The following is a 15368-nucleotide window of genomic DNA, read 5'->3' on the forward strand; positions in this document are numbered from 1 at the left end:
TACCTTTGTTTTTAAAAATATCAAAAATATTTATTTAGAAAGTTATTGAGAACTAAAAGTTATGACAGATTATCAATTTTCAATTTGATCGTCCAACTTTGTTTTTTTCTTTACTTTCAACAAGACGGACACCCAGCGCATTCAATTTGTATCATTCAAGAATTTTTTTTTTTCGTGTCTGTAACACCCAGTATATTTATAAATTTTTTAATTTTAATAATAAAACAATACAATAATAAGAAAAATATCTTTATTTGGTAAAAATTCAAACAACTGTACATAATAAATGACACAAAAAGAAATATTTTCATATTAATAGGGATTTGTAATAAGATATTCCTTCACATTTAATATGTTTGACTGTAACAATAAATATTTTTTTAATTATTAAAAAAATACATATATTTAATACAGCATAAAAAATTTAGTATTTAAAAATTTCAAACAATGTACCTAAAACCTACTTTATATGGTTTTATTGTAGATATACCTATCTTAACAAATAGGTAAATGGTAAAGGTCAGGTAACATAATATTTGTGCGTTGATAAGCTAGCAAAATTAAAATGTAACAGAACTTGTGGTGATGAAATCTAAGCACTTGAGTGGGAGACCTGCACGTTCAAATGATGTGACATAATTAGTAGCTTTGCTATAAATTATTATATCTATACAGATCCCATGTTACAAGTACCCAGTGGCGGCTCATGACATTGAGAATAGGTGAAGCATATTCATTGATTGACTAAAAAGAAAAAAAGCGCTGCTGGCGTTGACGAAAATTTTCAAATTTTCAAGGTCAAATGGCTTTAAATGAATCTGGTCATTTTTAGTTGCATTTGCAATATTACTGAAAAACTGACGTTCTTGAGAAGGGTTTTCATTTAGATTTTATACAAAATAGGAATATTAGTTTGGCTTGTGGTCTTCTGCGAACATTAACACACACCGTACATGTATGTTCTAAAGAAGCTTTGTGATTACGACAGCCTTGCGTGACGTTCCCAAAATTGTTAAATCCCTTCTTATTCCACACGTACAACTTTACACCCACAATTAAACACGGCATACAGAAGTTTTTTTACACGAACACTTCCACACAACACACAACCACTTAATACTCTGAATACCATTCATTACGAAACTTTCGAACGTACACGTCTTTTGACTTCCCCTTTTTTCCATATCGAGACAATAAGGTACAGGTCTCTCGCAATTTAAAAAATTCTTATTGTCCACAATTTTCCATCTGGAAGATGGCATTGCCAATAAAAAACATACTAGATCATACATTGGAAACATTTCTACAATTATTATATAAAACAAATATTAACTAAGAACCATTATAATCGTGCACTGGGCGACGCGTAGAGTATAAACTGTTAATGGCAGGCGATGGACGATGCTGCTTAAATTTTTGCGTCACTCGTTCCCCCACACCGTAGTTTAATCCCGAGTTGGCCGCCTCGTTGCCATGACAACCGCCGTAAACAACGCTATGAAGAGAAGCAGAATACAGACCAATTTCAAACTGCGTCACTTGCGTATACTATACGTTGTATGGTATGTACGAGGTTGATGTTCGCGCTCAACAAAGGCAATATTTTTTAGAAGGCGTTCACCGCGCAACTATTCTGTTTATTTCTGCGTATTAAACAAACACAATACATTTTCAATATAGAATTATACCTAAAGTATAAAATTTATATAAAATTAAAAATAATTTTAAATTGCACAGCCAAATGGAAATTTTAGGTGAAGCGGTGCGTCACTTGCATCACCTGAGGAACCGCCACTGCAAGTACCATGTATGGATACAATTTTAACTCGTAATTTGTATAATCATGTAAGGTATTAATAGGACAATTATTAGCACCAAGAAAATATTTTCAATAAACATTAATAAATTATCTATCACAGAGATTTGTAACAATAACTACCTAATTATGTTATGGTTAGTACATATTTGAGCCAATAATTAAGTTTAGAAGACTTGACAGATTTAAAAGTACCCATATTTAATAAAAGTCGATTGAAGGAAAGGTATAGTTAACTTTCTCATGCAGAAGTTTACGAATATTTAAAAAAAAAAAATCAAAGTAATCGTTTCTCTCAAGCAGTTTTGGATGGATTTGTAGCTCCTTTAAGAATATTAATTAGTAAACAATATACATATACCCAATGAATAAGAACTGACAAGATATATATTGCATTTACAATATTCCTTTGACAGTATTGTTTAGAAAAATAAGATTATTTCACAATATTTACTATTTTTTATTGTGGTACTTTTTTGATTGATTATTTGAAAAAAGAAAAAATATATAATAAACATATATACATATTAAAAGTAATGATCCTATTTGGTGCTACTTAATTAATTTATAATAAAAAAACGGTCCTCTGAAAACGAACTGAAACGCAAAAAAATATATTACTGTTGCCCATTTTCTCCTAAGTGTAACACGTCTTAAAAACAGACATTCGTATATATACTACAATNCATTATCTAAAAATATATCTGGAAGAGGTGGATATTTCTTCATATCAGGAACCCTATCGTGCACTATTACCATGACGAAAGCTGTTATCCAAGTCACAGCAACAACATATAACAAACTAAGCAATGCTTTCGTCTTTTCTGGAGGGTAACGAGGTCTACCATCTTCTGATATTGGAGGAGATATTCTTTCAGAATCACCATATTCACTTTCTAATTTGTTATACTGCGTCTGAGGACTATATATACTACAATAAATAATATATGAAATATATTTACACAAAATATAAATATTTTTTTTTAATAACAAAAATGACTATGATATAGTTCATAAATAACAAACAATAGCTTCTTTTGATAAATCGAAAATGGTCCCATTTGAACACGAAAGAAACTTTTATTAACACGTTACAAAACAATAAACTACAGCAATTAAAGTATATATGTATTGATAATTTGCTTCAACAATTTTGTATACATATCCATCTCCAATTGGATAAATGAAATTAATTTCTGGAAGCAATCCTAACATAGTGGAAGTCTTTGGTATTTTTGGAAATTGCAAACGCAAAAAGATAATAAATAAATTTTATAATAAAAGAGAATTCATGAACACTTCGTAATAAATATCAGCCTTATTAGTATCCAAAATCAGTAAAGGTAATAATATTTGTAATAGTGCAGTTCAAATTTAACGTAATTAAAATTTTATTACTTACAGTACATGATAATTAAATAAATTATTTCAGCAATACTGTTGCTTATTATTTTATTTAATTCTGCACCACTTCAAATAATGATACGTTAGCTGTAATTAAATAATAATACTTTTTAAATTCGTACTTTTAATTGTTTCTAAGACCCACACACCAACAACTCATTTATTTTTATTATTTTCTGTAATTGTTCTACTAACAGTCTCTATTACATGGTTGGTAGAGGTACTACTCTTAGCGGCAACAGTAACATGCATTTTAATGTCATTGTATCGGCTCTTTATGAACTGACAGATGTTTATAATTATCTCACTCAGAGTTTCATATTCATTTGGTACTATACCTTCGACGCTGGACTCAAAATATGAGAATAACGGGAACCATACCCGCGTCCTAGTTGAATCCGTTTGCATTAGTGCTTGGTTATTCGAGAGAGTGTGATAGTAAAGGAATAAACGACTGGTTATATAGAAAGCTACGAAGACATCAATGGAATAGTGCTCATGGGCTGCCAAAATGAAGAAAATTCCAAACATGTTCAACATCCAAGAGAAGGTATGAATATAGTATATGTGTCTTGGAGTATCTAAAATAAATAGTAATAAAATGTGAATATATAATATACAGAGGTGATTTATTAGAACACGGCAATATTTTAAAGGTAGGTTAGTCTACTGTGTAAAAGACGACCTGTAAAATTTCAATTCACTTCTAATTATATTTTTTGTATAATAATTCCCGATATTACAACTGTGAAGTACAATAGTCAACCAACAGATTGAACAAAGTGTGCATCCTCAACACTCCCACTTGTTTTGTAGTTAGTTTAATTAAATAAAGCGACTCGCAAGTATGAACATTTTAGATAAGATTGTGATGCAAAATTGTAACATCATATTGCATTGCATTTTCCGATAATATCAAACACATTGTATTGTAGAAGTCCTGTCCTTTTGGACATTCAATGTTGGTTAAGATAATAAATTTTTTTCTGTGCGAGTATATCTTGGTATGTATATGCACAACTAATAGTGAACAAAACCTATTACGACCTATTGACAGTGTCGCAAACATACTCACGTAATAGGCAAATGTATGAAACTTTTTTATTGGTTTTATGAATGTTTCTCTGCGAGGGCATATTCAAATAAATCATCCTATCTTTACATTTTCAACATTGACAAAATTATTAGTTGAAAATTAGTTATTAAAAATACTAGTTAGAAACTTATTAAAATCACTTACATTCGGTAATAAAAAAATTTAACATTGTCAGTGCCACAGTGTGTCCACTAAACATGTAGTCACCACATGTCCGGACACCCTGTATAGACATTCCAGCGCCCCTCCATATCACATAAGCTTGAGAGAATTTTTTCGCCAGATCAGAGAAGCTCGACGATCCCTGCGTGAGATAATTACGAGGCTGGCATTGTAAGTGTGCCCCAGGAACACTTAATGATGTTATAAGCATTGTGACGCAACGTAGGAGAAAAACTGTTCCCGATAATGCAAAGAATCTTCTCATAAGAATAAACCTGTAAAATATAAGTTTCTATAAAAAATGAAATGTCTTTTTATTTGTTATTGCTGTAATTGCGTTTTTAAAGTGTGCAGCTCCGAAAAATACTAAAAAAATAAAAACAGTGTTAGCTGGAAGTGTAACAGAATGTAAATATTGACTGTTCAAACAGAATTCGTTTTTATATTTGTTAATCCTTTGTTTCATTGTTCAATTTGATTGGTAACTATGAAGCAAAGTTCATGTGCACATATTTTCATATCACTTAAGTCACGCACGAGCTGAAATATTTTATAAACAATACAAAAATCATTATCCAATCAAGTTATGATTCATTCAGGTTATATTTAATAGAATAAAATGTCAGCATTGGATACTTGGTTTATAATAAAGATAATATTATTATAACATATAAATATGATCTATGATCAGATATATATTATTATTATTTATTGTTTTAATCATAATTTGATGTAGGAACTTCAGTTGTAATTCACAAGAGGTCAGAGGTCAAGATTTTCAGTAGATTAAGATTAGATGTAAAATCATTACATGAAGAATTCCATTTTTAACATTTACGAATAAATGGGAAACAAGTGAATCAAATTTCAATTTAAATTGACGTAACAATTTATACTGACCACAAAAATGTTCACATTTTACAGATAAGATTTTGAATAGTAATATTCTGATCTGCATTAAAAGTGACACATGTAGATAGGAAGAGAACCATTATAATGTATTTTAAATTCATAAATGCAGATATAAATGAGAGTATAAATTACATACCTATGTTTATGAAAAAGTAGCACTATGAGCCAGATCGTGAATAGAATAGTTCCAGTAACTTCACACATATCAAATGCCCATGGTATATGGGGAACATTATCTAAAAATATATCTGGAAGAGGTGGATATTTCTTCATATCAGGAACCCTATCGTGCACTATTACCATGACGAAAGCTGTTATCCAAGTCACAGCAACAACATATAACAAACTAAGCAATGCTTTCGTCTTTTCTGGAGGGTAACGAGGTCTACCATCTTCTGATATTGGAGGAGATATTCTTTCAGAATCACCATATTCACTTTCTAATTTGTTATACTGCGTCTGAGGACTGTATATACTGCTAGTGTGGCTATCTAACACTCCTAGATCAGCTAAAACACTCTGATTCTCTCTTTGCAACATTTTACATAAAAAATATAACTTTTTTCTATCTCGAAGTGTTAGTTTACTAATGGGGTCCAAAGCAAAATCATTTTCGTTTAACATTAGGAGGCATTTACCATCCAGCTTATTTTCATCACATAATATTATAATTGTATCTTCCTCGACACCTTCTTTTTTTAAACAGGATCTAATATCTTCACTTGACCAGTCCATAACTGACATAGTGCTCCCGTTATAAACCATTGTTGGAAGGGAAGTACTACGATTTTACAAATATAAAAGTCGACGAATTACTCATTTTTATTGTTACTAAATGACGCTATTATTTATTGTTCGCTTGAACTATAACACGGTAACATACTGAAGAATTTACAAGTTCACCACATAACCTAAATTTAATTGGCAGGAAAATTGAAAAGTACGATTTACAACGGATTAAAGTTTGATTAAACGTCTTTTAACATTAAAGGTGTGAACATATTTCGATAGTAGCAAAATCAAATATGTATGAATTCAAGTAATTGCGTTTGTAAAAATAGCACGAATAAAGTTTTGTAACCCAATTCGTTCTATGGCTCTCAATATTCTTTATAAATGACTATTAGCCTATTTTTTGGGTGTGATTCAGTCTTTCATATTCGGAATTCGAAAGCACAAAAGTGCGAACTGTCAAGTGACGTAAAACGTCACTGGTCACTGTTTCTGACGTCTTGTAAATGTCAAAGTCGAAAGAAATTTGGGGAGGTTAAGAATGTAAAGTTGACATTTTTTAAAAAGACTAATTTTACAGAAAAGTTTATTTTTGAAAGAAACATTTAACAAAATACCAACATGTCGAGATCTTCAACAAGATTTGATACTAAAAAAGTGGTATGTTTGGGATATAAGTTATTTTATTTTTATGATCAGTTGTTTCGTTTTAGAATTCAGAGTTAGTTACTCTTACGTATGGTGCTCTGGTTGCCCAAATGATGAAAGATCTTGATAATACTGACGATGTTAGTAAGCAATTAGAACGGCTTGGTTATAACATGGGAATTAGGCTTATCGAAGATTTTTTGGCAAAAACTGGTACTGGGAGATGTCTAGATTTAAAAGATACAGCAGATAAAATACAGACTGCTTTTAGAATGTATTTAGGTGTACAACCAAACGTAGCAAACTGGAGTGCAGCAGGAGACGAGTTTTCTTTTATCTTGGACACAAATCCTCTGACAGACCTTGTAGAATTACCAGACGATCTTAAGAGTCTGAAATACTGTAATATTATTTGTGGCGCGATAAGAGGTGCTCTAGAAATGGTTCAGTTGGATGTGCAAAGTTGGATTGTGCAGGTATTTCAGAAATATTTCAGTAATACAAAAATTGTGACACCTTTTATTATATTTTAGGACCAGTTAAAAGGTGATCAGAACACAGAAATCAGAGTAAAATTTATAAGAAGATTGGAAGATGCAATGCCTGCTGGTGAAGATTAAATATTTCATCTTTTCTGATATTCCATTTACTATTTAAGTACAACATACATTTATTATTATCATCAGTTTATCAACATTAATCATTTTTATAAATACGTTGTTTTACTTGCAATAAAAAAATAGAGAAGTACCAAGAAAATGCCTGTAGGTGGTAAGTCATTATTTATTTATGCTCATAAATAAATCGGTATATAATATATATATTAAATCTCACTCTGAATATAAAAAACCCATTTGATGTTGTTCATAGGGCTACCGGCCACCTCAACGTGTAGTTTTGCAGTTATTTGGCGTGGTTGTACATTTACATCCAAGTATTTTAAGGCTTGCATGTTGACGATAATTTTTGTTGATTTCTTAGCTTTCAATGTCTCTGTTATTGTTTTTAAATAAAAAGCATTCGAGTCGATGTAGTAGTTGAATGTTTGATCTTCCATAAATGGATTAACAAAGCTTATCTGTGTTGATCCACCTGGTTTAACAGAGAAGGGACCTTTCGGAGTAGGTAAGACACATTCTCCAATTAATGGATACCTAAAAGAAATTTTTCAGCAGTTTGCAAAGAAAATTGCATTATAATACTTTTTAACTGTTACTTAAAAATTTTTCTCTACCAATCTACCAATTTTAAAATTATTTAAAAATGTATCTCCCAAATAAAATAAAATGATGTAGTATCTACTAAAATATTGTTATTAGTTTTATAATTTTTATAATGTTTACAAGGAGAAGGTAAGATAATCGGATTTTTGTAATTTTTTATATTTATGGTACGTGTAGTTTGGACCTTGAATAAGAATTTTCCGAAGTAGTTCGACGCAACGTTCATAAATTACCGAGATAATCGATTTTGAAGTTTAACCTGACAGCTAAATCCACTAGATGCGACACATTCATCAACTATGAGCATGGCCTAATTGGTAGCGTTCAGGTCTGACAGTCACGAGATCGCTAGTTCGAGTCCGTCGTGTGACATTTTTTTTTTTTTTGAAACCCACCATATGGTTTTTTATTTTTCTCTTGAAAATTATGAACAAACGAAATATTATAATAAGTTCTTATGTATGTTCTTCTTCTTCAAATACTTAATTAAAATGCACAATTGATAAAACAATATTTATTATGAATTAACAATAAGGTTTCATTAAAAAAAAAACAAACGGCGTCAGGTACGATGTTCTTTTATTTTATTTGTATGTTAGTATTTGACATTTTACGCAGTGTGGCACGAGCCAGAATGGTAGTTATCATAGAAACATGGGAAGTAGAAATTTTTAAGCATCTAGCTTTCTTTCATCTTCTTTTTCTTATCTTGAAAATTATGAACAAACGAAATATTATAAGAACTGTATGTAGGAATATTCTTCAAGTGTTTGATTAAAATTTTGAGCTAGGTTATGTGGGTCGTCCACCGTGTTGAGAAAAACTGCTTACAGAACACATCTGCTCGGGCATAAAAAGTTTTGATAAATTCCATAAAGGGTAGAGAAGCATCGAAACTGTGCGATGAAAGAACAATCTTTCAAAATGTTAACGAAATTTGCTTTGATGCCGATATTTTGCAAACAAAATGTGTCTGTAAAAACATAACATTTACACGACGTGCTAGATGCTTAAAAAATTTCTGCTTTCCACTTTCACACTTTCAACATCATCATTCTAGCTTATGCCACACTGCGTAAAATGTCAAATACTAAAAATGAAATAAAAAGCATCCTACCTGACCTCGTTTGTTTTTTTTTTTTAATGAAACCTTATTGTTAATTCATAATAAATATTGTTTATCAACCAATTGTGCATTTTAATGAAATATTTGAAACTTATAAATAAGTAGTCATTCTAATATTTCGTTTGTTCATAATTTTCGAGATGAGAAAAAGAATTAAAAAACCATTTTCCATTTTCAAAATCGATTATCTCGGTAATTTATGAACGTTGCGTTGAACTACTTCAGAAAATTCTTATTCAAGGTCCAAACTACACGTACTATAAATATCACAAAATTACAAAAATCCGATTAACTTACCTTCTCATTGTTAGAGACAATTAAATATTTGAATTTTAATATTAATATAGAGCATTTTTCCTGTCTGATGTGCTTATTCTTAATATGTACTGCAAATTAAACAGTTATTTAAATATACCGAGTACCCATTTTTCAAGCCGCATTATAGAGGTCTCGGTTATCATAAGATATCTTTTTCATTTTTTAATTTATGATGAAAGATACGTAAATAAATAAATTATTGAAACAACTATTACATTTAAGAATAATAAAATGTGTTAAACTCTTACACATAATTTCCAGTTTGTGGTGAAAAAACAATAGCTTTACTTTGTATTGTACCCAGTTGGTTCGGTTCAAAACCAAATTTAAGTCTTCCACTTTCTCCTTCTGGTATGCTAGACACTTTTTCTAGTGAAAAGACAGGATGGTCAAACTAAAATATTTATCATGTGTTCAGTTGTAAACATGTTTGCGATGTGATAAATACCTTTGCAGTAAATTCGACAGCAGCTTTAAAAGTATTATTCCAGAGAACTGATTTATTAACTTTTTCCCCCAACTCAGCCTTAAATTTCACTGTATTTTCTGGCATCGGAGGTTTCGCTATTAGTTTTACACAGTAAGTGAATGTGCCGAGTTCTGGACATGTGGCATACAAATACGTAGTGATTTCGTCACTCTTGAGAGGGCAGTATGCGAAAGGAAGTTGATACTACAAAGAATACATGCGATAAATTTTCTTTACTGCCGAAATAACCAGTCTCTTACCCTGCTGCATGGTTCTAATGTAACATATTGATCGAAAATTGACTCTGCAAGATCACACTCTACAGTAAAGGTAACGGGGTAATCAATAGGATTCTCTAATGTTATCATGAAGTCCACTGGTTTTCGTACACAAGTAGTTACAACTTTTGTTTCTAAGGCATCACAGGGCAAAACATTTATATATATTTCATAATACATGTATTCATTAGTTTCGATATTTGTAAAAATAACCTAAAATATTAATAACTTATAAGGGTAGCGATATAGTAGCATAATAAATATTCAACATTTTACAAATACGGGGTATTGTAGAAAGGTAGTCAAGCCGTTGGTCAAAAATAATAATCCTTGTCTTTTTTTGCGCCCTTTTCAAGATGCAATTTTTATGTTACAAATTAAAAAAGATTTTCATTAATAATATGGTTATTTTTTACAATACTATTAAAATTTTGTACAAACTTTTATCTTATGCTGACACACTTTTGCCTAATTCTTTTTAAAACATTGAAGGCCTAGTGTAACGGGCGGAAGTTTTAATAGTCATTTATATCATTCATTTTTTTTTCATGCTTGTAAAATTTTGATATATGGTTGGAGGACATATTGCCTCATTTTTGGATATAACATGAAATTTTTCTGTTTATGTTAGACTTATGGCTTCGCATTTGTACAAGAAAATTAGTGGATTTAAATTATCGATTTAGACAATGGTTTTGGTTAAATAAATGTTCTCGTAATTTACTTAAATCTAATTTTAAAACTTAGATTTATTTAAAACTAAGATATGAAGTTTACTACGTTGGCATTTTAAAGATCAGAAAAGAAGACAAACATAAGAATTTAATATTCAATGTATCTATGAACGAACATTTGGGCTCTGCTAATGGGACAAGCAAATGTACTGGAAAATTTCTAATTTTTTCAATGTTCTGCAATTTTAATAACAGATTTTTTTTTTAAATTATAATTGCAAAGCTGATAGATGTTATGCAGAAACACATCTGATTATTATGCATTATCCAATGCCACTTTTCAAAATTGCTTAAGAAAAGTTGGAAAATTAAACACGAGCGAGTGGTCAATATAACATAGATCTCTAAACAAGTTGCAATTTCTCACAAACTAAGAGCTAAACAAAACTTTTACAAGTGACAAAAATTAAAGAAAAATACGAATGTTTTAAAAAAATAAAGGAATTATTAATAAAGTTCTTTTTTGAAAAACAGCACAAGGCAAATTATATTGGTTAACCGCTTAACCTAGTTTTTAGTAATACCCTGTATAAACAGGCATAAATATACATAAATGTTTATACTTAAAACTTTTCAGTAGTTTGGAAATATTGCAAATTAATCTAGTTTTTAACAGTTTTTTTCTTATACCCACCTTAAAATCCAATGGTATCTCGTTTATAATAAAAATTTTCCAGATATAGTCCTTAGATTCATTAGGAAAAAGTTCCACCAGGGGATTTCCGGAAACTTTGTACAAACACTTTGTTGTCAGTGGGGTCATTAATTCTGTTGTAACATTGAAACACTGCTTTGTGTTCATCCAATTCCGTATAGATAGTACTTGTGTGTGGTACATTTTGCACTTAATGTCCATCTTAATTTTGTTTATTGGTAAAGGAGGCAGCGTTTGTCCTATTAGTGTGTATATAATTGCCTTACCTTCTGGTAAGGGTAAAAATAACGTTGCCTAGAAAAAACAAACTATAATTTTGAATTACTTGTTAATATGTTTTAGCTATTACATTGTGAGGAGCTAATGTAGTCATCACTTCAGGTTTGTAAGTAACATCTAAAGTGTACTCGGTATCTGGTTCAACTATTAGGTCTCTTTCTGTCGAAAACTGTTCGCTTGATATGAAAGGGTGGATGACCCACCGTTCTTTGGTTCTAAAGAAAAATGTTTACAATATGAAACAAATTGATTAACAAATGAATAAACTATTATAAAACTTACTAGCCATTAGATGAAAGGTAATGAACTATTATTTTATTTTAGTTTGTAATTGATGATATCAATTGAAAAGTCTTATTGAGTTTAACATACTTGTTGAAAATTTTAATCTGCTGTTGAATTTTCTCTCGTACAGGGCAGCGGAAATGTAGAGTAGAAATGGGTGTAGGAACTTTGGTGGAGTTACCTTCTAAAATCAATTCCAGAGGTTTTTCTAGCCCACCTATTAAACATTTGGCCTAAAAAGCATGTACTTATAAGATAATAAACTATTTATAAAATTTTACAATACGTATTACCTTTGTCTTATATATGCTGTCAACCGTCTTTGATGCAAATGTGACACAAATTTCTATTTCTGATGATGGGCCAACAAAACCAGACAATGGTGTTATACTAAATACGTCAATTTTCTTATCTAATGTCCACTGAAATCTATGTTAATCCAATTGAGAAAGTCATGTTTTTAAATTTGAATTAAATTTTAATTACCTTCCTTTAAAGTCACCCATATTCCTTAACAAAGTCTTCATCGTATGCTTGAGTCCTATTACTACATTTGAAAATTTTAACTGACTTTGAGACAGTACAAATTTTGGTATAAGACAGAAACCTTTTACTACACATAACGGTTCAATATGGTCTTGAATTTCATAGAAAATCTAGGAATTATATTATTAATAAACCAAATTACTAAAGTTGATGCGAATATACTTTTTCCGAAAAATGTTCTATTCGTTCTGTTGGCATAAAGTCTATAGTGAATTGAAATTTTTTATCTGGCCCTAATTGAATGCAATCTCTTGGTGATATTTTCAGAAAGTCAATTGCAGTTTTCTTTGGTGGCTCTATTAACTCTAATATGCTAAAATTGAAAAGTGTTACTTGATTAAGTGCCAGTTGTGACTAAATGAGACTTGAATTATATTTTTTGATAATATTATCATTATACTTAATTATCTGAATTGAAAAAAACTAAAAATTATTTTATATTTGTTGAAGATAGAAAATAGATTTATGTACACCCTCAAAATATGAGGTATACTGCTCAATTTTATTAACAGGATATAGTCTCACTCGTCTTGAACTACTTCTTCATCTTCTTTTTTCTTCTTATCTTTACCCTTATCTTTATCTGGTTTTTGGGACCTACAATAATACTTGTAAATAAAACATAACAAATGTAAAAGCGTGTATATTGTGCAATACTTCGATATCTTGTTAGCTACATCTTCAACGACTTTTTTCTCTTTTTTACCTTCTTTTTTGCTTTCTTTACTACTTGCCTTTTTGTTTTCTTCTATTTGTTTCTTTTTGATAATAGTTTTAACTGATTTAGATGCCCTAAAACAATGTGTTTAAAAAAATTTAAAGTACCGATGTTATAGGCAGTACAATTGATTTGTTGGCTCTGGTACATCCGGTAATTTTATTTCTGAATATATCTTTTCTCTGGGTCTGGTATGGAAGGGTAATTTTTGCCATAGATCGAAAAATACATTTACGTGAGTAGGAGTCCGATTTATTACTTGAACAACATAGTGTTGGTGTGTTCCTACTAGTACTCCTCCAAGGTCAATATATTTATCACTACTTTTAACTAGTTGCAAGTTAATATCTACTGCTTCACCCATTATTTTGACTACGTACTTCACAGAGTTCACTTTTAGTGGTATATTTATTTCATATCGACCTACATTCATGGGGTGAAAATACATGGTTATATATTGTGTAGCAGAAGGTTGTACATGTCCACTCTTGAAATCAATTGTTAAATCTTCATTATTTTCATAAAAATTCTCTAACCTGTCGAAATTGTGAATATGTAATATACACGATATCCTATTATAAGCACATACAACTACTACAGATTCTTGGGATGAAAATAAGACAATTTATCTAAACATCCACAATCAAAGTTTTTTCATACAGTTGAAGAAGGGATCAAAGTTGACAAAAAAAAAATTAATTATTTTTCAAATGACCCTGAAAGCTTTCACCTGATTTAAGTAAAATTGGGTATGCTAGCATTTGTCTATAGATGTAACTTTTTACTAGTGACCAAAGAATTCCATTTACTAAAATGGGAAAATATTCCCAGAACTAAGCAAATATGCCCACTTTTTTCCCAAGTGACCTTATCCCTTTAGATTGTTAAGGTGAGGGATTTTTCAATTTAATTTTTTGTAATTATCATGGTTTTCAATTAGTTAATTATTATGTAAGTTACCATCAATGTATTTTCGATACAAATATAATATAGTAAAATTAGTAAATACCATCAAGTCAAATTTGGAATATTCGATAAAAACCAAATAATGCTTTGTGGATTTCAGAAACTTATAATCAAATATTTTTTCATCTTTCATGAAAATGATTGGAAATGGTCACCATATGGTTCAGTTGAAAAAATAATCACATTGATTTAAATTTAAATTTTAACTCATTCTGAAAATTATCAACAGTAGTTGTAGTAGTAGTAGTCAATAGTAGTCTTATTCTCATTACAAATAAAAATAATTACAATTTTAAATTTAACAGTTAGTTTATCGAATGAGAAAGCTTTGAGGTGAGTACAATTATATTTCCAAATATGGATGTTTCCACATAATAATAATTCATTCAATTACAAGACTTCCATATCCACGTAATTATTTTGTTTTTAATTAAACCAAAAAATGAGGTAGATGATTAATAATTAAGATAAGACCAGACAATGTGTATACCACTATACTGTATTGTTGCTGAACAGCACAGTTGTGCAGTTAAGTTATATTACAAGCAGAGCTTTGCGGTACTCGAGCAGAAGTACTCAGACACTATACTTTCCAAGTACTTTCAGTGTATTTGGTACTCAGTCCCGAGTACTTTTCATTTTAGATCGCAAGAAATGTTCTCGAGTACTTTCCCGTGTACTCGGGTACTTCTTTGTACTCGAATACATTGTCTTACGCAATGAGTGCATTTTTATGCAGGCTCAGACTTGTCAAATTATGGCCATGCTGCACGCTTCGCTACCTCACACCTTCAAACTGGTCGCTCTTAAAGCTAATAAAGTAGGATTGTAAGAAAACATTTTTTATTTTAAGTAGGAATAAAGTAAGTATCAAAATTCCTCAATAACAAAATTTGAACATAAAGCTAATGCAAAGCAAAACAAGATACTGGCATTACTAACCGGTAGCTGGCCTTGTTAACAATTTATATATTTAGTTGATACTTAACATGAAGCGAAAT

General features: G+C 30.3%; 3 protein-coding genes across 3 annotated transcripts in view; 1 reads left to right on the forward strand and 2 right to left on the reverse strand.

The window, feature by feature from the left end:
* Window positions 1-2772: 2772 nt before the first annotated feature.
* On the reverse strand, window positions 2773-6497 carry LOC108911752 (sphingomyelin synthase-related 1). Its single transcript, XM_018716761.2, has 3 exons — window positions 5527-6497; window positions 4461-4753; window positions 2773-3801 (listed from the first exon to the last, which is right to left on the reverse strand). Exons 1-3 carry the CDS (start codon window positions 6153-6155, stop codon window positions 3377-3379), a joined length of 1347 nt encoding a protein of 448 aa, XP_018572277.1. The 5' UTR covers window positions 6156-6497; the 3' UTR covers window positions 2773-3376.
* Window positions 6498-6636: 139 nt separating this feature from the next.
* LOC108911753 (trafficking protein particle complex subunit 3) lies at window positions 6637-7564 on the forward strand. The gene is made up of 3 exons (XM_018716762.1): window positions 6637-6782; window positions 6836-7246; window positions 7304-7564. Exons 1-3 carry the CDS (start codon window positions 6744-6746, stop codon window positions 7388-7390), a joined length of 537 nt encoding a protein of 178 aa, XP_018572278.1. The 5' UTR covers window positions 6637-6743; the 3' UTR covers window positions 7391-7564.
* Window positions 7565-7570: 6 nt separating this feature from the next.
* Window positions 7571-15368, reverse strand: part of LOC108911751 (hydrocephalus-inducing protein) — a 37603-nt gene continuing 29805 nt past the window's right edge. Inside the window, exons 30-42 of the mRNA XM_023455884.1 lie at window positions 13527-13937; window positions 13341-13475; window positions 13209-13280; window positions 12846-12996; window positions 12624-12793; window positions 12431-12566; window positions 12225-12370; window positions 11923-12067; window positions 11553-11867; window positions 10167-10397; window positions 9886-10110; window positions 9686-9831; window positions 7571-7924 (exon numbers count right to left, since the gene is read on the reverse strand). Coding sequence (XP_023311652.1) covers window positions 7594-7924; window positions 9686-9831; window positions 9886-10110; window positions 10167-10397; window positions 11553-11867; window positions 11923-12067; window positions 12225-12370; window positions 12431-12566; window positions 12624-12793; window positions 12846-12996; window positions 13209-13280; window positions 13341-13475; window positions 13527-13937 — 2614 coding nt within the window. The 3' untranslated portion in view covers window positions 7571-7593. The remainder of the gene's footprint in view (window positions 7925-9685; window positions 9832-9885; window positions 10111-10166; window positions 10398-11552; window positions 11868-11922; window positions 12068-12224; window positions 12371-12430; window positions 12567-12623; window positions 12794-12845; window positions 12997-13208; window positions 13281-13340; window positions 13476-13526; window positions 13938-15368) is intronic.

Source organism: Anoplophora glabripennis, unplaced genomic scaffold (assembly GCF_000390285.2).
Source record: "Anoplophora glabripennis isolate ALB-LARVAE unplaced genomic scaffold, Agla_2.0 scaffold417, whole genome shotgun sequence".
Lineage (NCBI taxonomy): Eukaryota > Metazoa > Arthropoda > Insecta > Coleoptera > Cerambycidae > Anoplophora > Anoplophora glabripennis.

What these genes read in the sequence shown, in the direction of transcription:
- LOC108911753 (XM_018716762.1), top strand. Translation starts at nt 6,744, where the DNA reads ATGTCGAGATCTTCAACAAGATTTGATACTAAAAAAGTG. An exon ending in GATTTGATACTAAAAAAGTG is followed by an intron (nt 6,783 to 6,835) that starts GTATGTTTGGGA and finishes GTTTCGTTTTAG; the next exon opens with AATTCAGAGTTAGTTACTCT. An exon ending in TGCAAAGTTGGATTGTGCAG is followed by an intron (nt 7,247 to 7,303) that starts GTATTTCAGAAA and finishes ATTATATTTTAG; the next exon opens with GACCAGTTAAAAGGTGATCA.
- LOC108911752 (XM_018716761.2), bottom strand. Translation starts at nt 6,155, where the DNA reads ATGGTTTATAACGGGAGCACTATGTCAGTTATGGACTGGTCAAGTGAA. An exon ending in CTACTTTTTCATAAACATAG is followed by an intron (nt 4,754 to 5,526) that starts GTATGTAATTTA and finishes TATATTTTACAG; the next exon opens with GTTTATTCTTATGAGAAGAT. An exon ending in AAATTTTTTTATTACCGAAT is followed by an intron (nt 3,802 to 4,460) that starts GTAAGTGATTTT and finishes TATTTATTTTAG; the next exon opens with ATACTCCAAGACACATATAC.